This window comes from Topomyia yanbarensis, chromosome 1, assembly GCF_030247195.1.
Source record: "Topomyia yanbarensis strain Yona2022 chromosome 1, ASM3024719v1, whole genome shotgun sequence".
In the NCBI taxonomy this organism is placed as follows: Eukaryota; Metazoa; Arthropoda; class Insecta; order Diptera; family Culicidae; genus Topomyia; species Topomyia yanbarensis.
In genome coordinates, this window is record NC_080670.1 from 3,227,543 (window position 1) to 3,250,614 (window position 23,072).

Below are 23,072 nucleotides of genomic sequence, written 5' to 3' on the forward strand. Positions count from 1 at the left end.
CGCAGGTGATCCCCAATATATTTTATAATAAATTCCGAGAAGTCGACTGCGACAAAATGTTTTACACTGACGGATCAAATCTCGATGGGTCCACTGGCTTCGGTATCTTCAACAATACTATCACCGCTTCATTCAAGCTCAATGATCCCGCTTCAGTTTACGTCGCAGAGTTAGCTGCAATTCAGTACACCCTTGGGATCATCGACACTCTGCCCACAGATCACTACTTCATCGTTTCGGACAGCCTCAGCTCTATCGAGGCTCTTCGTGCGGTGAAGCCTAAAAAGCAATTACCGTATTTTCTGGGGAAGATACAGGAGTCCTTGTGTACGTTATCTGAAAAATCTTATCAGATTACCTTTGTTTGGGTCCCCTCTCATTGTTCTATCCCGGGCAATGAAAAGGCCGACTCATTAGCAAAGGTGGGCGCATTAAATGGTGACATATACGAAAGACCAATCTGCTTCAACGAATTTTTTAGTACTTGTCGTCAGAGGACGCTCAACAGTTGGCAAACCTCGTGGAGCAATGGGGAACTTGGACGATGGCTACATTCGATTATCCCAAAGGTATCAACGAAGCCTTGGTTCAGGGGGATGGATGTGGGTCGGGATTTTATTCGTGTAATGTCCCGACTTATGTCCAATCACTACACCATGGATGCGCATTTGCGGCGTATTGGGCTTGCGGAGAGTAGTCTGTGCGCTTGTGACGAGGGCTATCACGATATCGAGCACGTTGTCTGGGTATGCGCCGGGTATTGTGACGCCAGGTCTCAGTTAAAGGAATCCCTTCGGGCCCGAGGTAGACCACCCAATGTACCAGTCCGAGATATGCTGGCAACTCGTGATTTCCCCTATATGTCCCTTATTTATACCTTCATAAAAACGATAAATATCCCAATTTAGCCCCTCTCTTTTATTTCTCGTTTTTAGAGTTTCCTCCTGCCTTGTGGAACCGATCAGCTCCAGAGTGCCACTATGTAACCGCCGTCGCCCTTATCACTACGCCTACATAGAAGGAAACTGAAGCGATAGCGACTCGAGGTCCGATGACTTTTGAAGGATTCCCCGCGGGTCCGAAGAATACCATCCGCCAATCCGGTACTCGATGACTTACTTGACTGAGGCGCAAATTTGTTTCGCTGATCCCCCTACCCCCCCCCCCCCCCCTTCGAGCGAAAGTTGCAAGTTTTGCTCTTCTTTCCCTGTCTCTCCCCTGTCCTTGATACAACTGCTGCTACACTGATGCGGAAATAAGCCACCCTCTGAATATCTTGACCAAGCATAAGTTTTAGTTAAAAAATTCAAATTAGTATTCTGTATTCCTAGTTTTAAGATAGCTATAGTTTTTACTCTTTATTGAAACTCTTGTCCTCCATCTTGTAAATAGAATTGAATCCCTAGTTTTAAGATTTCTTTGAAGGTTCTCATAAATATTTGTTCCCCCTTTTGTGTACTAAACTATATTGTTAGTTTTAAGATAACCGTAAAATATTTCGTAAAATACTATTACTCCCCCTCTTGTATATCAAAGTGAATCCCTTGTTTTAAATTTTTTCATAAAAAATCTTTTGGCCCTCTCTTGTATATTGAATCTTATTTCTAGTCTTAAGATAGCTGTAAACTTTTTTTTCCTTTGTAAAAAAAATATTTCAACATTGTAACCTCCTAGTTTTAAGATATCCAAAATGTAAAAACATAAGCATTTGGCACCGCCAAGCTAACGCATTTGTGCCTATCAAATAAACGAAATGAATAAAAATAGCAATCCTGCTTGAATAGCTCCATCGTTATACCAGTGTAAACTAGACTTGTCACCCACCGCTGTCGTAGGGCAGATGCAGCTATTCAAACAGGGTTGCTATGATTAATAATAAAATCCACTTGTTTTTAAGTCTTGCTGCTTCTTTAGTTAATAACTTTTCTCACCAAATTTTTTTATAAACTTACAATGTTCAGTAGATGAATACCTTTCGAAATAAATAGTGTTCCGATTAATTGATTGATGAGGTGATTTTTGATGAATTTATTTTCAATGTTAACCGATTTTCCATACAAATTTCCATATAAACTTTGAAATTTTTGGAGGGTCCGTAGACACAACCGATCGGTACCAAAATTTGCACAATTACTAAGGGCCATAAAAGGAATCAGTAGAGCCTGGACGAGCTAAAAGTCAAAAATTGAACCAGTCTATTGTTCACCTTATATTACCAGGTATTTTTTATTCAACTTGAACTGATTTTTTATAGCCAAAGCTATTATACCCGATTGCACGTTGTCACTGTTTTGTTTGAGGAGCAACACTTTTAAGGTGCTGTCAAACATTTGTACTGTTGCACCGCCACCTTTGATTGAGTTAAAATGAGCATGCAAGCGGCAAAGGAAATCTTTGAAAAAAGCAGAGCTTCAAAGAAATCACATAGATTCGGGGTAATTAATCGTTTTTCGACTGAGAATTCGCTTCTAATCTAAAGCTACCACGAATACAACACATCACAACACCTTCCAAACCAATTCAACCAAATCCTTCTACTAATCTGGTCATCGTTTCACCTTTTTCCATTCATAGGAACCGGGTCGCTCCTCGCCGGCGGGAAAAATTCTGGTCAAGGAAGCACCGGAAATGCTGGCCATTGCCCACTGGACCGGACAGATCCCACGACGACCCCCGCTACCGGAGGGCGTCAGTGTATCACAGCTGATTGCCCTCGGATCGCGGCGGAAACGGTCCAAGGTGTACTGGATGATTGCCAAGAGCGAGGATGAAGTCAGGTAGGTGCACACAGAGATAGAGCAAAACTGTGTTATCCAATTATGCTGGGCTCCGTGCGGAATATGTGCACTGATGCTGATTTTAATTAGTCTGTGTCGTTTTTTTTTGTTGTGTGCTGTTATCCGATATCCAACTACAAAGTTTCAGTTCCACTGACAATCGACAAGAGAGGCTAATTGCATCCAACTACCCGCTGCCATTCTATCACGGCACGCTGTGATTTATTCCATTGTTCGAAGCTAGAACAGAGATGTGTGGAAAATTAATTCCGCATGCAGGAGGAACTAATCAAATTCCGCTTACAAACTGTGAACGCAAAAATAGATTCCCTGATATTTTTTTTTTTTTCGAGAGTTGTCCTACTGGAGCTGTAGAGCTAGGTTCTCGGAAGGGCACCCCGTCAGAATCACATACTACAATTTGCAGACGAGACAGGCAATGTCGCCCAATAAAACACTGCATTAGGCCAATTGTAGCGGGCCGTGATTCTGAATGTGATATTCATTGTACGGTTCAGGTATGTGCGGGCGTAGGGACTCGCGATCGCGTGTATCATCGCGAAGGGCTCGAACATTTGTACGTTAACGTGCTCGATCGCGTGTGCGTTTGTATGTCGCGTGTGCTAACGTGTAACTTCGCGTGCATAAATTCTATTTCATAACCGTGTGCCTTTCGCATATTCGCGTGTGTTCTAGAATGATCGCGCGCGGACCGTGAATCTGATACTTAATTTTTTGTGTACGGTTCAGATTCCAGAAGGAAGTGGGTTCTTCCATATCATTAGAGTTCCCAATCATGTCGTCGTAGAACGCGTGGTCTAGTGGATATGAGCTTTATTTTTTTTTTTTTTTTTTGATTGGTCCAACTGAATGTATAGACCTAAATTGCTAGAATGAAGGTTAAAGATTTCCGGACGTGACCGATTCATGATCGCGCATTTGCGGGTTGGCGTTTGAGATCGCGTTTGTAACTTCGTAAGTACTAAAACGTTCACACAATTGCCGCAGTGTTATCAAGTTTACGCGATCGCGGGCATAGGTGTGCGTAGATGATCGCGAAGGGCTTAAGCGTTCGTATGTTGACGTATTTGTCGCGTGTGCTCGCGTGTATGTGACTTCGCGTGTATGAATTCGATTTTGAAACCCTGCGGCGATTCATATATTCGCGGACCGTCATTCTGATCTTTAGTTTTCGGTGTACGGATCACATTCTGACAGGGAGAGAGTTACCCATATCAGTAGAGTTTCCGGTCATGTCGCCATGGAACGTTTTGTCTAGTGGATATGGGAGTTATTTTTCAATTTTATTATTTTTTTATTAATTAACAAGGACCTAGATTGTTTGTACCGAGGATAGATACTTCCGGACGATCCCGATTCATGATGGCGCGAGCGTGGGAGTTTGTAGGTTGACACTTGAGATCGTGTTGGTAAGTTTATGAGTGCTGAGATTTTCACCTTATCACCGGGGTGTAATCATGTTTGCGAGTTCGTAGGTTGCTTGGAAAATCGCGAGGGGCTCTAACGTTTGTGCGCTGACGTGATTTTGTAACGTGTGTTCTTGAATGGTCGCGCGAACCGCGAGTCTGATATTAAATTTTCAGTGCGCGGTTAGAATTCTGGCAGAGAGTGGGATCGTTTATATCGATATGGTTCCCGGTCATGTCGCCATGAGACGTGTTGTCTAATAGGTATGAGCGTATTTTCTTAATTGGTCCAGCTGAAGGCATGGACCTAGGCTTCTAGGATCAAGGATAGACTTTCGGACGTGACCGATTCGTAATCGCGTGCACGATGCCATTTTTGTAGGTTTCCGCTGAGACCGCGTTTGAGAATGTGTGAGTGTTAAGACGTTCACTATCACCATCTTTGTTGACCCAGCAGAAGGCGGGTGTAGAATGGCAGTATAGGACTCGAAAAGAAGAAATAAAAGACAATATATGAGAGACGTAATAGATTAGATAGGTACAAGATACAGCTGAAGTTATGATCATAACATGAGACATACATTAGTACTTCAAACACTACTAATACTTGAATAGCCAATCACCACACATAGCACATCCTTTCTCAATTATCTATTTGTTACTGGTTGATTGTTGGTTATGAGCTGGTGAATAGAGGAAAGGTATAGAACAGACAAAAGGCTCATATCAGCCCTCCCGGCCTCCTCGACACACCACTATCGAGGCGTATTGTAATCAACATCTTGAAGCGGGCTTCTTATATAAATCAAATCCTCAGTAGTCATAATGTTTGGTGGATTATTAACATGAGAACTAATTAACCTCTAGTAGTAGAACTTGGTGCAAATAAAAACTAAAAAGAGCGAAGGTCCTTACATTTAGATAACTCTATTGAATCTATTGTGGCTTGATGATGTTTACAATACCGTCAATCCCATCAACCTGCGAGAGGGCAAAAATAGATTCCCTGATATTACATTCAAATTCTTTTCATAATTATTGAAACACTAATACAACTCAGCTAGACATTAATTATCATTTAAAGATTATCAGATTTTTTTGTTATTTTTCTAACAATTTTGGTCAGTGTATTTAAACATTTATGTGGTCACTAATATATGTTGCACCATTCTCGAATGAAGAGGTGACCCAAGTAACCCTAGAGTTCATTAAAAATGGTCGCAAAAAAAATTTCCTTCCTCAGGGTTATCAAAAAAGCAATTTTCGTCTCGTTCGTGATGAAGTTCTTTGTCAGTGTGTAAAGCACTGCTGCTGATTGTGCATTAACTAAAACTCAACTAAAACAAAACCTGTGAAGCATCTGACCTTGCCTTGATTGCATTTTCCCTTTAAAACAAAATGTGATGCAGCTGATAACACAAGAGACGCCATCAAAAAACACCCTTAGTGAGTTATCAGCCCCAGATCTGGCGGAATAAACTTTTTACCGTTGCAAAAAGCATAACCTGACGTTGTTCATACAAACATTCCCCCTTCCCCTTCGAACGATATGTTCAGCTCCGTATTTGTGTCGTGGGTGAAAACTTTTTCGCTGGAAACATCTCTCTCTCGCAGGTTACGGCAAGCTAATGTTCAAGCTGGAAGACGTGTGTTTGCATAAAGTGAAAATCTAATTTGATAGCCACCTTCCCTCGGGTAGCTGCCGTTGGGAGGGTTGTTCCACAAAAAAAAACCCGATGGTAGCTCCCGGAACGGTGATCCAAAAGTGACACAGTAGAGAGTGGATAGTTTTTGCTATCAAAAATAAACATCTAAGTATGGCGAGGAGGAGTGTGTCATTGGAGTAGAAAAAGAATATAAAAAGAAAGATTCAATCTACTTTTGGAACCACCACAGGTTCAAACTGTGGTTGGTGCTGCTTTCAGCGAACGTTCTTGCTAAAAAAGTGCATATTAACCTGTTCATATGTGGCAGAAATAAATTTTCGCTGGAACCGAGCTGGTGCTCGAATGGGATCGGGTGCTCGTCTTTGATCCTGGAACATGTTCATTCATTCATTCATGCGTTGCAGTTCCCATGTATTTTACTTGTGATCTGTTGGTTTGGCGATTGGAATATATGCGCTTTATTTACTTATTTTACGTTCATTACAAATGCGAGTCCACTGATTAACAGATACTACTCTTGAAAAAAAGTTTACGATTTGGCAAGCAAACAGTAGTTGTAGACTGATATCAAAAGTTTTAGACAAATTAAAAATCATAACGATGATTTTTATGTGGACGGATTGCGGTAAATTAGTTGGTATCATCCACGTCTTATTGAATGAATTTTTTTTTGCTTCGTTAACCACTTCTTCTAATAAGAATTGAATTAGAATATCGATTATATTCCAACTAAACTCTAATTTCAGAAACGTGCAGCAAGTTTCGCCAAATAAATACTTCCCATCCATAGTCCTTGAAATGTTCTACCATCATATATCGCAGAATTTGCGAAACACTTCCGGAATAAATTCAAAACTCTACAGTGAAGATGCATAAGCTTCTTAAAATTATTCAAAACCAAATTCTCCTGAAGAAATCATGCTATTTCAAGCAACCACGAAATTTCAAATACCCCGAATTCCGTCCACCGAATCGTTGTTCAACCAAATTCCAACCAACTCTCTGCGTGGGCGCTTTCCTGGAACCGTTTTACTAGACGCTAAAAATAGATATTCTCGGATAGGTGAAATCAGTCCTTTTGGTGCATCCTTACTTTGGTCTCATCAACGTTTTTTAACCTCTTAGCTAATGCTTTGACTATTAAAGCATTCCTCAAGAACCCTAAACATCAGTGCGTAAAACCCCCTTGGAACCATACTGGCCCCCTTTTCCCCTATACGGGTACGGTAATGGAGCACTCAGTCCTCGGGCACTTTTGCTCTTCTTCCTTCACGGAACGGCTGAATGGCTAGGATGGATTATCTGCACCAAAATGATACCGACTGGTGTCTGGTAGCTTTACAAATCCGCACCGAAAGGCGAGATGATCTGGATTTTTTTACCCGCTGATACTACAACGAGGAAGAACTGGAGGGAAATAAACTGCCAATAACCGTCCTAATAAAAGCCAAACAAAGTTGATTACGGGAGACGAAACGGAAAGAAATTGTGTGCGGTAAATTCAGCGTCATCATAGATGTGGGGATTTAAATTTCACGGAATAACTGAATCGACAAAATTCTAGTTTAAAGATACCGGAAGATTGACGTTACGTAGTCGTTTCCATGGGAACCAGGTAGAATCAGTAATATCCATGAACAAACAACTATCTCCGTGACACTAACAACGTGTTGAACTTTCTCATTGCCTACTTACAATAACAACCAACTCAAAGCAAGCCGATGTCGCTAATACCAAACAACGATATATCGTCACTTATAAGTTTTGAAACAATTCAGCTGGCCTCTTCCCACGTTGAAGTTCGAATAACCTAGGACAATTAAAAGCTTTTAACTACTAAATTATACATCACCGTTCTTTGTTTTACTTTACTTTACTAATATATGGGTAAGGAAGAATTTTAACCCGTTCTTTACCGTACCGACAACGAGAATCAACCATTTCCTAATCAGTGGTCGATGACTTAAATAAAAAAGAAATTTAATCTTCCAAGTGGTGCAACCAGTTTGCTATCACACTGGCAGCATATACTCGCTCTCTTTCTCTTAGCAATGCAAGCTAGTTTCGGTCGATAATGCGCACTGATTCTAGATCTATCTTTTGGTAGTCTGATAGTAGCCTATTATGGAACGTATGATGAGAAACAGTTTGAGGTCGTCAGAGTGGATTAATTTGAATCCCGGCAGTAAGATAAAGCAAACGTCATTAAAGTACAAGCAAAAAAGTAAGGGTCCCAGATTGCTTCCCTGAGGGACTCAGGAAATGTTGAAGCTATTTTACAGGTGTGAATCGCTCAACGAGGTATGAAGAGAAGCTTTGAAGCACACGCTAGCAGACGATAACGTGATCGAATGCCGTTTTGAGATAGTGTAAAAGTGTAGATAGTAGCTACTTGTGCTTCAGATTGTATATGTTTAGTACAGTGCGAAATGAACTGAGTCAAATTAGCAGTTATAGATCTAGATCGAAAGAAGCCATGTTGGTCTGTTAATATGTGCCAAAATCTTGAAAGTTTGAGGGATTTTTTCTTTGTAAGGAATGTTGAAAAGACTAGCAGCTACAAGTTTTACGACAACCGTTATGTTTAACAAATAAATATAGAACTTGATAATGGAACGTTTGTTAGCCGTTTCATCGACTATGCGTCGGTGAATCATTTAAAGCAAGGAAGTATCACAAACGAAATCGTTATCAATTACTGTATCAGGCAACCAAAACATCATGAACCGAGTCAACGTGTGGTTTCCTTCGAACCCGTAGGGAACCCTTCAAAAGAAGTCAGACTATCATTGCTCTCGCTTAGAGTTCCGTTAGTGCTGTCTGGTATGGATCAGCACCACAAAAGCGGTACAGAGGACTACTGAGAAAGAACGAAAGAATAAAAAAGGGGCTATTTAGGACACCCATCGTTTCAATAAAGAAGTAGATAGGGAAGATCGCGACTTGCCAGGATATCGCGAACTGGAACATTGGGTAGATTCCCTCGAACTCAAAGGAAATCCTTTAATTGGGACCTGGCGTCACAGTTCCCGGCGCATATCCAGACAACGTGCTCGATGTCGTGATAACCCTCATCATTAGCTAGTCTCTGCAAGTCCAATACACCACTAATTTGCATCCAACGTGCAATAGTTGAGCGATATTGAAATCCATTCCCCTAAACCAAGGTCTCATTGATACCTTCGGGATAAGGGACCATTCATAAATTACGTAACGCAAAAATGCCCAAACTTGACTCCCCCGTGTAACACATTGTCACAAATTTCTCTATCCCCCATCCCATATTACGTAACAAATCCTTTAAAAAAAAAATTCTTCAGTAAAAACATGTTCTAGCTTTCTCTCCCTCCCCATATGTAACAAGATGTCACAATTTGCCGGACCACCTCACCCCCCCCCCTCCCCAAAGTGCTACAATTTATGAAAGGTCCTTAATAGAATGTAACGAAGTTCCCCATTGCTCCAAAAATTTTGTCAACTGTTGAGTATCATCTGACGATAAATACTGAAAAAAATTATTGGAACTTTCGTAGATGTCACATTCTAATGCGCCCACCTTAGCTAAAGAGTCCGTTTCTTCCTAACATGCAATGGAGCAAAGAGAACTGAACTAAACAAAGATAATCTGGTGAAAATTTTCAAATGAAAAAAAAATACAGGGACTCCTTTATCTTCCCAGAAAATAGGGGAATCGCTTGTTAGGTTTCAGGTGATGAAGTAGTGATCTGCAGAAAAAGTGTCGATGATCGCAAGCATATACTGAATTTCAACTAATTCTGCGGCGTAAACTGAAGCTTAAATGAAGTGTTGATATTATCATTGAAGATGCTGATGCTACCTATCGAGATTTGATCCGATGTCATTCACGTAAAAAAAAATGTAGGCATGAACCCTGGGTAAGACCCATGTAGCTAACTCGCGATGTTGAAGGTTCAGCAAACACTCATCCCATCTGCTCTTTGCTGGCATAGGTCATTTGAATTTCTGTTGCTAGCAACGCAAGACAATCGTTCGTCTTTTTGCCTCTGTGGAAGCCGAATTGTGTATCTGACAATAAGCCATTTGGTTCGACCCAATTGTCAAACCGGAACAAAATCATTTTCTCGAACAACTTACGGATACAGGAAAACATTGCAATTGGCCGATACGAGTTGTGATCAGAGGATAGTTTTCTTAGTTTTAGAACAACGATGATCTTCACTTACCTCCCATCATGAGGGACAATGTTACCATTGCGGAACTTGGTAAATAAATTCCTTTGAGCCCTCACGGGCAATCTAGGGTAGGAAAGATTCTCTTCTTCCTGGACACCCCTATATTAACAAAAGATGTTCCCTCTTGTGGATCAACACGAATCAGAAGAGCATGGGAATTTCCGGAAAGAAAAGCTGGCGTAGAATTCTTTAGTATTTCTACACAAGAGCTCTTCGAGTGTTCCTTAAGGGATCGCCAAATTTTATCACTCGCAGTAGCTACATATTTCAATAACTTTATCATAAGTCTCCCCTCGCATTTGCTGGCCCGTTTCTTATTGCCACAATAGGCGGCTGTGTGACCCAAATGCTTGTAATTGCTACATTCCATTACCCGCCGTACAAACAGGCGAACCTTATCAAGGAGAACATAGTTAGGAAGTTGTTGAAGTGAGATATCCTTGAAGAAGCTAACGCCGCACAGTGGCTGGAGGCTGGCCAAAACCTCAAAAATTTATATTTGAAATATTGATATTTTATATTTTTCCTTAATGTCTCATGTATTGAATGTCGTATATTCAAAATTTTATGATTATTGGATAAAAACACGATTTTTAACATGAGTTTAAAGGTAGCAAAGTCCGGACTTTTTAATGATTTTCATTTCCGAAACCACCATTGATCTGTTCACTTCAAATGCATGTTGCTCTTTTGATTTTGGTCCGATTTTAGCAAAACTTGTTTCATTGTGTAGAGGAACGAAAGAACTTGGATAATGAATAAAATACATTGGGTAAATTTGCTTGGAACAATGACTTTTTCGTTTAAATATTTTTGTGGTGGCCAGATCAAAAATACTTTCTTCACTAATGTATTCTGTACAAATTTCGGAATCATTTCGGAACAGTCACATAGTATACATTCTATGGGAAATAACCTCTACTTTTCGAATATCATGGTCTCGTTCTGCGCCCAGGTGCGCAAAAAGGTTTAAGGAGATTTTGAAGCTTCGTTGCTGATATGGAGGCGCATGGTGTTTTGTCTAAAATATTTAGACAATCTACAGTAAACCAACGCGTTATACAATGGATTTAAAGTAATGATCTTCATTTTTTATGGTATTGCTGACATTGGTGAACAGTAACGGAAAATCTATCATGAACACGGGATCATAGTTATAAGAAAGGTTCAATGACACTGTATGGAAAAATGCATTTAATATTTTACGACTTTTGACATCAAAAATGAGCTCAGCACCTCAAAATTAGCTTAAATTGAGATTTTCAGCCAAATTAGGTAACATTCGAGGTTTTGTCCGACTTTTGTTTGAAGACCCGCCACTGTGCGCCGTACTACAACAGGTTTTCGCTCAATAGCGCCGGTTCGGAGACGACCCCACCGATCTCCACTACCTTTGCAGGTACGTATATCCCAAATGGTTTTGAAATGAATCCTGTAATCGGAGAGAATTTTATTGCTCTGATTATCAGAACTGCAGCCCTTGGAGTTGGCTGATCTGTGGGCAGTGGTATAACCGGAAAATAAAAACTGGTCTTTCCTTGTTTTCACGAAAAGAGGAATACATGAAGTTTATTTCGAAACACTTAATTGCTTGATTATACATACCATCCAGCACTTTCTCAAACGAAAACCAGTCGCCCAACCACTCCGTATAGAAAACTACTACTCCCTAAGGACAGCCATCATCAGAGTGAATGTAGAATAGCACAGCTCTAGTACTTTCCAGCTGGTGGCCAGTGACATGTTGAAAAAGTCTCCACACGTAAGCTGAATTTTCCTCTGCGATCTCATTATCACGATCTGAATGTTCTTCTTCGTCGAACGATAGTCAACAGCTTGATCCGACCGGTAGAGGAGATTGCTGTACCAATTCGAACTGTATACTAGAGATCCTATCTCGGTAACCTGCAACAAGGAAGAGCATTTTGTCTCTCAGAGCAGTTCTGATCAATATGTGGGGCTTAATATACCTTATCCTCCAGCAGATCGCTGAACCACCCGAACAAAATCAGGCAAACCACAGCCGATGCAATATTGACTATCGTGTACAGTGACAGACTGTCGGAGTCGTTGAGCTGATCGACCAACAGGAAACAGGAGTACGTTATCATGTAGAAGTAAATCTGCAGTGTCACCAACAGGTAGAGTTTCATCTTATCCCGAAATAGCATCGCCACTTCCAGGAGCTTCTGATGGCGCTGAATACACTGCTTGATCTTCACCATATCCCACTCGTCGTAGGCCTGCCGAAAGTCCTGCCCTAAAATCGACAATTCCACCGAAAAAACCAGCAAAGTGGTGAATGTCATCACCTGTGTTACATTGGCCGTCTGCCCTAGTAGAATCACTTCCACGGGATAAAGTGCAAAAGCTAGCTTCTTAACTACCGGGTTTGTAACAGCATGCGCTATGGAACTGGTATGCCAAAGATTAACCGCCCAGTAGGCAGCTTGTGCGACGTTCTGAGTCCAGTACACAACGATGAACAGAACGATTGATGGACGGGACCGTACTCGTAGCGGGTGATTGATTTCTCTCTGCTGCAGATCGGACAGATAGTTGATCACCACGTTGAGATGCTTCCGTTCGAATGCCAAACAGATCCACAGGGTGAGGCAAGAACCTCCGGTGCTAATCAGAAACGCCATTCCGAAATAGAAATCGATTGGAATTTGCTGCGGATCGCTCAGGGGAATTGATAGCAGTGAGGCAAAAAAATACGCACAGACGAAGGCAACAATTCCGAGCTTCATCCGAGACACGGTTGTGGCGAAGTTCCATCGGATGGGACCGATGCAGCGCTCAAGTTTGTTGTAGAACACAAACGGATCCCGGATACGGTTCAAGAACGAGGAATTATGCACAAACCGGTGATGGCTATTCACAAAAGGGTTCACACTTGTTGTCGGCATGGCAATGTACAAAATGGAACTGACTCTTTAGTCGTTGAACATGCTATGGTTTAACCATGCGGCATGGAGTAATTCACATGCCGTCATTACTGAGGAGATGGAACTTTTAATCGTTTGAAGTCATCATAAATTCTAGTTTAATTGCCTCCATATTCTTAACAAAAGTTTCACACACGTGGCACACAGTGAGAATGAAACACGTGAATTGTAGAATTTTCAGTTGAAATAAAGTTGGTCCAAAAAATATTTCGTAATGCGGGAAGTTGATATTTTCTAACAACTGTACAATCAATGCACTTAGCAGCCAAAACTAATTTGTGTGCTTCAATTTTCATCCTCAAGGAAGTCACTTACAGCCTTCTACGTACGTATTGTATGTAAATCACATACTATACTGTCGAAATGTAGTAAACTGATATAGAAAGGATAGATCAATAGCCAATTTTACCGCTATGAATCTAATTATAACTGGTGATCCTCAATTACGAGTCTTAATTTGTAGGTACTATTTTAGAAAGCAGAACAGAGAAAATCAAATTCTGCGCAGCAAATTAATTTCAAAGCTGTTGTTGAAACAATTCATCGATTTTCCATAGTCTATTAAGATGAAATTTAAAAAAAACACGAATCGCACAATTTCACAAAACAAAATAGATTTGTTTCCACTAAATTTTCAATATACGTTTTAGCGCTCTCATCCGTTCCATTCTACGAGAACTTTACTACTTCAGTTGATACCAAATGTCATTACTTTCCTAACAAATCTAATATTTTTTCTCGACTTTCTTTCATCTTTTCATTTCCGCACACTCTACCAGCGATTGGATAGCAGCCATCACAAAAACGGTAAGTACAATTTCCTTCTCCAAACGGTGGGCGTGGGCTTGAGGACAAAAATCGTCGGAATCGGAATTTTCTTCAACTCTCTATACTAGCCACGAAATTGCCTGGGAAACCAACAGGAAAAAAAATCATGCCGAGCGGAAACTGTTGCAACAAACGCGCGCGGTTTTGGAAAACAATATCCACGGAATGAATTTTTCATCGGTACAATCGGATTTGGTTCGGCAATTTTTTTTCAGGCTGGGTTTAGATTTGATAAAGTAAAATTGAAATTCAGCCGGATTTTAGGGGAACTATGATAGAGAGAAAAAAATCAACATATATTAAGTTTCAACCACCATCCAGACCACACGAAGAAGAATGGATTTTCGTTCCAATATTGGTTTTGCTCCACCATCGGTTTTGATGGAATAGGATGATGATGATTATTTGAAATTCCAATAGGGGAGAGCTCAATCAAAAATCATTAAGAATATCGTGGGAAAGTGTAGAGTATCAGTTTTCGATAGGAAGTATGGGAATATTTTTCAAATGATCTCGTCTCGTCTGTCTTGAATCTTAAGTGTCTGTATAGACTGAGAAGTGTGACCGGAATTGTGTTCATCAATTATAAGATTTGTCAGAAATAAGGAGTATGTTTGTATTCGTTAAAACAAAATTACAATAGAGATTTCTTTGAACTTAGTAGTTTTTACGTGAAATTCTTAAGATTTTTTTGAACTGCGACTTGACCGTACCCTATACTAACGGGACATCATCTGTGGCCAGTCATTTTCATAATACAAGTACACCCCTTTTCGGAACTTGTCTATGTGTGCGGTCGAGCCGTCTGCCACGCGCAGATCAGATGACGTCGAAGCGTTAATCCTATCCTTAAAATTGTTTGCAGTGAAGTTAGCGGGTGGATGATGGAAATCTATATCTGACACCATTTTGTAGATTTGGCGAGTAGATGGTGAAAATCAATGGATGACGACATTTTGACACCTACAATAAATCCTTCCAGTTGGGCCAAATTTTCTATAGCTTACATTATTTTTTAAATGGGCTTGACGCCAATAGCTTGGAAATTGATGTCTTACGCTATTTTAAAATTCAAGACGGCAAGTGAATTTCACAATAGTAACAATATGGGTATTTTGGAAACAACCCTCACAAGTAGATGCCAGAAGTCGATGTTTAACGCCATTTTTTAACCGTTGTGTATCCGACGCGGTACCCGGGTACCTTTTTAGGTTTCAATCAAAAAAATTCCCATGTTTTATCCATAGCTGGAAATCGAAACTTTGCGACATCTTAGAACTTCACCAAGTCAAGCTTTTGGGTTAATAATATTGTTGATATAGTAAGGGAGGGAGTTAGGAGGGGCTCCTGAATTTTTTTACTACGTAACAGGCCGACGTGGGTACCCGGGTACCCACAAAACTGAAATACAAATAACTAAGGTAATTTTCAACCGATTTTGATGCTTTTGGGTGTTTTAGATTCAGGAACTCATCCGCTTTTGGACGTGGTAAAAATGAATCGGGTTACTTCATTCGGTTTCCGGGAATCCGGATTTCCGGAAGCAGGTTCCAGTACTGGGATACTATTTGTGAACTTCAATGGAATACTGGCAATATGGGTATCAAAATTCTTGGAATTGTATCAGAAGGCTGTATCTCGTAGTTTTGGAACCATTTGGTGATTTGACCCAGGAACGGACATTCCGGAGCAGGTTCCCGTGGGGCCGTGAGTGGCCATTCCATTCCAATTCCATTTTTTAAATTGCCATAGGATCCCGTAACAATAAATAACAGACTTCCGAGACAATTTGAAGAGTTTTGATACTAATATTGCTAGGACATTATTAAAATTTACAAATTATACCCTAGTACTGGAACATTACCCCGGAAAATCCGGATTACCAAGAACCAGATCCATTCATCCGGTTCAACTCTACAGAATCAAAAAGTGGACGAGTTTCTGAATCCAAAACATCTAAAAGTGTCCAAATCGGTTAAAGGAAGCCATAGTTATGAGCATTTCAAATTGTGGGTACCCGGGTACCCACGTTGGCCTGTTAAAGGTGTTTTTTTTGTTGGGCACATAACTGTTAATCAACGATAGCGGCTCCAGTTTGAGGTAAATACTCTCAAAACTGCTACAATGTTTTTTTGTGCATGTTGGCGAGTTAATGACGAAAGTTAAGGCCTGGCTATTATAGCCGGTTAAAAAGTTCTCTACAAACCTTGTACGGGTATTTTTGGTACTGATTTGATGGGTGGATGCAGGGAACTGATTTACAACCGTTTGTAATTCAAGATGGCAACCTGCGGTTGATTAACTTTATTTACAAGCTCAACACTATAAATACATTTAAACGAACCGAGTAGTTTCTGAAGGTTGGATTGCAATGAAACCTTTTTTGTTGGGGTTATTTTTTACCGTTTTCCTAAAACATTTCTATTTCTACTGTGAAGGATAAAATGTTTATCGGCGAATATCAAGTTCATGTATTTCAGCTGCAACATATACGAAATGTTCTACTAGCAGGATTCGATAAATGCGGCGCAGCAGAAACTTTTGTTTCATATTACAACATGAAACACTTGGTTGAGTGTGAGAATGATAGAGTCAAGGTCCCCGTGTACTATGAAGATAATACAGTCGAGGTAAAACTCCACGACCTGTCTCCGGGACAACCCGATGCTTGCCATGAAATGCTAACGAATTCAATTTGGCCAAAATTTACTTAGTCCCACAGGATGCGCACAGAAATCTAGTAGGGTTACACCAAGGACTGACAACCCGGTTTTTGCCATCAGGTTTAGTATCTGGGAATCTGTCAAACGAACTTACTCGGTTTTGCTTCGTATCTCGTTAAAATCCTAATGAACAAACATTATTTCTGTAAATCTCGTCAATAACTGTCGTTTACTCACTCTTTTAGTGGATTGATGAGTGAATTGCCTATCTCAAACTTTGGTATTCCTCAATTGTCCGATCTCTACATAAGCCTCGGGTAGACCCGTTGCTGAGAATCTGCCGTCACCTTAGCGCGGCCTTTAACTGATTTACTAATTTGATTGAAATGATTTTCTTTCTAATACTGCTTTTACCCACTAGCGTTTCTGCACATGTCGGCTTGTGGCTCCTTATTCGCTCTCGCATGATGGTGCATCACACTTGTCATTACTGCAGCATCCTCACCCTTACTGTATTCTTCCGGTCCACTAAGCGCTGGCTCTCGCCATTGAACTAGTAATTTCCTCGATTCGAAGTTCTAGTTCTAGGCTTCGGTAGTGTTACCTGTGGTAGTTCATATGTTGCTCCAGCCATCCAAAAAAGAAGCCTCGCTAAGCTGATTACAAGGTGATCTGTTTGGCTTGTAATCCGTCTATACACTTCGAGAAAAGTAGGAACTTTGGTTTACTATTTCACAGAGTGTGACGAAGCTACGTTGCTCGCTCGTAAAGGTGTGCAGCCTGTGCGGCACAACCATAGGTTTATGCATTGCCTCCTGACATATTCGGATGTACACAGCTCATTTCGCCGATAACAAACCAAACATTACGACGCAATCAGTTGTTATAAAGGCACGTTCTGAGGATGAAACAAAGAAAATTATCTTTTATTTTAAGAAAATAACTAAAACAAAAACATTTATGATTATTTCGAAGAAATTCTCGGTTTATTCTGTTGAAGCCGCTCATCAGCTGGCGTACGCCTTTTTCAAGCACGGTCCTGGTTAGCTGATTCCAGCAATTCTTGACCTGACCAATGTCGCTGGTGATCGCTCCCTTCATCTTCGGTTTCCACTTTGTTATCGCTTAATACTTCTCTACTGGATGAAACTTGGGACGAGGTGATAGTTTCAGCTGTTGTGGGATGGATGGGCCTCCTTTGATGTTATAGCATTTTAGCACGTCCTTGTAGTACTGGTGGTAGCTGGCTGAATCTGGGAAAAATCATTTGTTGAAGTGCTAGACTATAAAAATGAAACAAATATATTGATATTTGACCAAAACTTTTAGGAAAAGTATTACATGGTACTAGTTTCAACATTAAGATTACAAAATCAATGACGTTTGCAGGGTTTTATTTCTGGTCTGCAAAATTATAATTAAAAGGTCGAAAGATGTAGCTTCAAAATAAGAAATTGAAATTCAAAATCTATCCAGATCTAAATCTATCTAAAATAGTTCGATTTCAGGCCTCAAGAATAGAGGCAGTTGTGGCACTTCCTGTTGTCTACATTCGAATTTATAATCGTATCCGTTACAAAAATGGTGTTTTTACGCCACAAGCACAAATTCCTTGCCAAATCACATTTTATGGCGAATGCATTCGCAAAATTTTTTTAATCATTCATTCTGCAAGAATTGAACCTTGTAAAATTTGAGCCACAAGATTTCGCAAAAGGTTTCCTCGTTGATAGAGACACTTTCTTTGAGTTTCATTAACCCCTGTTTGTGTAGCATAGGGACCATTCGAAATTGTCGAGTTGCTCAACATTATTTTTTTTCAATCCCATTCAATTTTTCCCAACCTTAAAGGTACCTTTTGCCACAGAGCGTGTTATACGCTAGTTCAAGTAAGATACTCCAACTAAGCTCACACATAATACCATCGTAAGTAAAACCATAGCACATTCTATCCTTCCCAGGAAGATTTCACAGCGTACCAGGCTCGGGATCTATGAGAATGTATTTGAATAGACTAGCAAAATGACAAATCAAAGCACTTTGTGATGTTATTAACTTTTTATTGTCCATTTTATGAAACCATGGGAAAAAGTAAAATACGGACAGATGCATTGACAAAGGGTCACCTTGATTTGATTTTTTTAAATTGCAACTATTGCTAAAATCTTGGCTCAGGCTGGGAATAGCGAATAGCTTTTATTTTTGTTAGGCTTACCGTGTCTCGTCATTTGAACCCATCAGAACCAGCCTCAAAACTAATATTCACACACAAGAACTGTAAATTTGATTTTAACTCCAGCGAATAACGCAAAATCACCCAACCTAGCTGTGCCGCAGAACTTTGTAGACTCGACAAAGACACCAGCTTCCCCAAAATCACAAAAAAAAACATACTAAATTTACCCAATCTAAATCCGATAGAGTCGGTGCCATGACACGGTCACAAGGACACAAACAGCTGACAACCGAAAACTGGATCGTCCTCTCTTCTGCGGCACCAACTGAAGCTTGAACTGAACAGGACTCGCCGAATGTTTCAGCGAAATGAAATAGAACCAAACGGTTCCGAAGGATGTCAAGTGAGAGAGCAGCAGCGGAATGTTTCTGCTGGACGGGATCGAACACCGTCGATATTGAACCATGGCTTCCAATATGTATGATGAGTGGAAATTGAGAGGCCAATCAGATGAGATGATATTACATCACAACACGCCTGTTCTGCCCTGTCCACACAAATGCCACCGATATTGGAAGTGTTACGGGGAATGTTCCCGAATTTTCATAACGGGCTTCGAAAGCGGCAATTTATTTAGAGCAATTTTGATTAGTGTTCCGAAATCGTTAGCCTGTTTGCTGTCAGAAAATTGCTTGTTGAAAAGTAATTAGTTTTGACTGAAAAAAAAGCATTGGTACTACATTCCGTTACGGAACTTGACATTCTAATTGGATAAACTTCCAATTCCAGTAAATTTAGAAGCAAATGGCATTAGTTCAAACAGTGTTATATGATTGAACCTCCAACCGAACGGAGCGAAATTCGAAATCATTTTTGGTCCAACCTCCATCCCACACTTCCATCATCCCTAAAAAAACAAATTACTTTCCTACGCCAAAAACTCGATTATGAAAATTCAAACCCCCCAGCCCCACCCCCCGCAAACCATCGTCCGACCGGAACTGGCCTACAGTAAAAAGTGTGTAAACACTGTGCTAAGTTCGCACTCAATTTACTTGACTTCGGGCCCCGGACAAAAGAGTATGCAACCATCTTATAAATATTTCTTCACAACAACTCCGGGAAACCCTTGGCCGAAGACCACTTCCGTTTTCAGTATTATTTTTTCCATCCGAAGGGAACGGAAAATAAAAATCGTTTCGGAGTATAAACAGATAAGTTTCAATCTTCTCAACCCACTGGAAAAGACTGAATACCCTTAAAAGATAGACGACTATCAGATAAAGGCTGTTGTTTCGAGGGATGAAAATGATTCAATTGAATTCCAGTAGCCACCGGAGCCTAACAAGAGGACTCTGGAGCTTCAGTGGAAAAATGTAATGTTTTATAGTTTGTCCGGAATGGTCGTATGCAGTTGGATGCACACTTCGCTGATTCCAGTAAAAACGCTGATACTCACTGTTGCTGTTAAGCCTGCCATGCCAACCTGGTATCATGTCTCTGATGATGGTCAACTTGATCAGCAAACTTCTTCAACCGGAAAGTTGTTTCAATTTGTTTTGACACCATAGACTCAGTTGATTGTATCTAACCTATGTCTGTGATGATGATGATGATGCTGTCCTTTTCTACTACAAGCGACGAGAAAACTGACCGTCCGAGGAATCTCGATATAATTTATTGCCGAAATTGAGCCGAATAAAAACGCCACTTTCACTTTGATAGTGTGTGCTGATACAGGCTGCTGGTTGCATAGCTTTTCACTCCGGTTGCTTTGATGTTTTATTGCCGGTGACAGTGATGAAGCACCCTTGGGGAGGTGAAGTTTTTCGGACTGTTTTTCGCCACAGTAGGCGAAAATGAAACGCCAGATTTGCTCTTGGGGCGAATTAGGCTGAAAGAGTGAGTTGTATGGCATGTTTTTTTTCGGTTGGGTTAGCTGTGATAACTTGTTTGAAACTTTCAGCTTCAAACGACGTTGATTTTTTGCTTCTGAGGATAGAGATTTTTTTAAATCTAATAGTAGTCTTCCTCCGAGCTTGGTTCCACAATTTCGCGCCGATACTATTCAACATAACGAGTGAGTCGATAATTATTGTGACACATTAGATTTCCCGGCTATAGTTACCGAAATGAAATCATTTGGCCGAAAGGGTAATTTTGCCGAAGGGTTCATATGCCAAAAGGGTCCATTTGCCAATAGGGTCATTTTGTCGAATGGGTCATTTTGCTAAATGGGTTATTTGCCGAAAAGGTTATTTTGCCGAATGGGTCATTTGCCAAAAAAATCATTTTGTCGAAAAGGTCATTTGGACGAAAGGATCATTTTATCAAAAGGGTCATTTGGCCGGAAGCGTCATTTTACCAAATAGGTCGTTTGCCAAAAAGGGAATTTCGCCGAAAGGGTCATTTTGTCGAAAGGATCGTTTTGTCGAAAGGGTCGTTTTGAAGAAGGGGTCATTTTTCCGAAAAGGTCATTTCGCTGGAAGGGTCAATTGGCCGAAAGGGTCAATTTGGGTGAAATGGTCACTTGGTGGAAATGCTCATTTTACCGAAAATGTCATTTTGTCCAGAAGGGTCATTTTTCTGAAAGGGTCATTTTGCCGAAAGGGCCATTTTGGCCAAAGGGTAATTTTGCCGAAAGGGCCATTTTGGCAAAAGGGTCATTTTGCCGAAAGGCTCAAATTGCCGTACTTTTGTCGAAAGGGTCCATTGGCCGAAAGGGTCAATTTGGGCGAAATGGTTATTTGGTTGAAAGGCTCATTTTGCCGAAAATGTCATTTTGCAGAAAAGGGTCGTTTTGCTGAATGGATCCTTTTGCTGGCAGGGTTATTTTGCCGAAAGGCTCACTACCCATACGATCATTTTATCGAAAGAGCCATTTTTCTGAACGGTTCATTTTGCCGAAAGGGTCACTTTGCCGAAAGGGTCACATTGGCGCGTCCTATTTTGCCGAAAGGCTCATTTCGCCGAAAGTGCCATTTTGCCGAAAGGGTCAATTAGCCGAAAGAGTCAATTAGGCAAAATTGTCATTTGGTCGAAAGGGTCATTTGATCAAAAGAATCATGTGGTTTAATCATTTGGTTGAAAGAGCCATTCGGCTGAGAGGGTTATTTTACTGAAAGGGTCATGTGACCGAAAGGGTCATTTGCTCGAAAGGATCATTTGGCCGAAAATAAAAATAAAAATAGATTGTCTAATGACGTTCACATTACCACTGTATTAAGGACCAAAAGGGAGTGGATCCAAAAACAGATACATTTATGCGCAATCCGAAGGAGTAGAGAATCTCCTTTTAACACTACGATCCATCCATTTAAATAACGCATTTAGAAATGTTTTGATTGAAATATACACAAAAAATCTAATGTCTTTTAACTGTACTGCAAACCAGAAACAGAGAAACTGAGTCAAATTTGAAGGTGTCGCAATAACTATCGACTCGCTCATGCACGAATTCCCTATGCGTTGATCAAGCTACAGTTGCATGACAAAATCTTTAGTAAAAAGTAGGATAAATTAGCTAAGTGCCTTTTACTAGTGACAATGGTTTATAATGCTAACAGACGGCTGTCATTTGCCATAAAAACCAAAAATTCGATTACAGCGAGCAACGTTGGGTGTTTCGTTCATCTCCGACAACAAATTGAAACATAATTCAAATTCGATTTAAGTAGCCGTGCGAAAAGTAGCATATGTTAATGACATCAGTATTTTTCTCTTTCGAACGAGCAATACCATCAGCTTACTTGGATAGCATGTCAGTTGACCTGCCACCTGCCATTCAAGTGAAAGGACAGCGAACCAATAAATCAACTGTTGGTTCAACGGAATAGAGATTAACAGACGATTTCCATTAGTTAATTGCACAAATCGTACATCTTATAAACACACACACTCATATATTCAACAATTTGCGTTCTTATTATTAATCTTCTTCTCTTTGTTTCCAATAGCTGCCTCCCCCACCGCAAATCGAGCTCGTAGTCGACAAACCACACCTGATGGGTGTTCTCCGGAGACCAATTGTTCGAATACGACGTAAGTACCTGTTTATCGAATTTATATTGCACGGTCGTGCACCAGTTTGAACTAGATTGGCATTTTGCACTTACGTTTGTTCGTACCGTTTCCAGCGGCCACCAGTTCGGAGGTATCTGCTCGGCGGAAAAATCGCTCCAGCATTGAGAACAACACGACCAAGGTGAACAGCGAAGCGGCCGTTGCCATCATCAAGAAGAGCACCCAGGAGAACTCGGAACCGAAGGGATCGTTGGCATGTGCCCTGCCCTGGGGCCACGGTTGGGGCTGGGCGACCCTGCCGAATGGCATCTGGAGCGGAGGTAAGTTGGAGCGTTGCCAAAACTTT

At 40.6% G+C, this 23,072-nt stretch overlaps 1 protein-coding gene across 1 annotated transcript in view; it reads left to right on the plus strand.

Annotated features, from left to right (window-relative positions):
- The window catches only part of LOC131676613 (uncharacterized), a 105,590-nt gene that overhangs the window by 67,770 nt on the left and 14,748 nt on the right, over positions 1-23,072 (plus strand). Inside the window, exons 5-8 of the mRNA XM_058955781.1 lie at positions 2,575-2,777; positions 13,816-13,843; positions 22,660-22,744; positions 22,840-23,046. Of these exons, the coding sequence (XP_058811764.1) occupies positions 2,575-2,777; positions 13,816-13,843; positions 22,660-22,744; positions 22,840-23,046 (523 nt within the window). The remainder of the gene's footprint in view (positions 1-2,574; positions 2,778-13,815; positions 13,844-22,659; positions 22,745-22,839; positions 23,047-23,072) is intronic.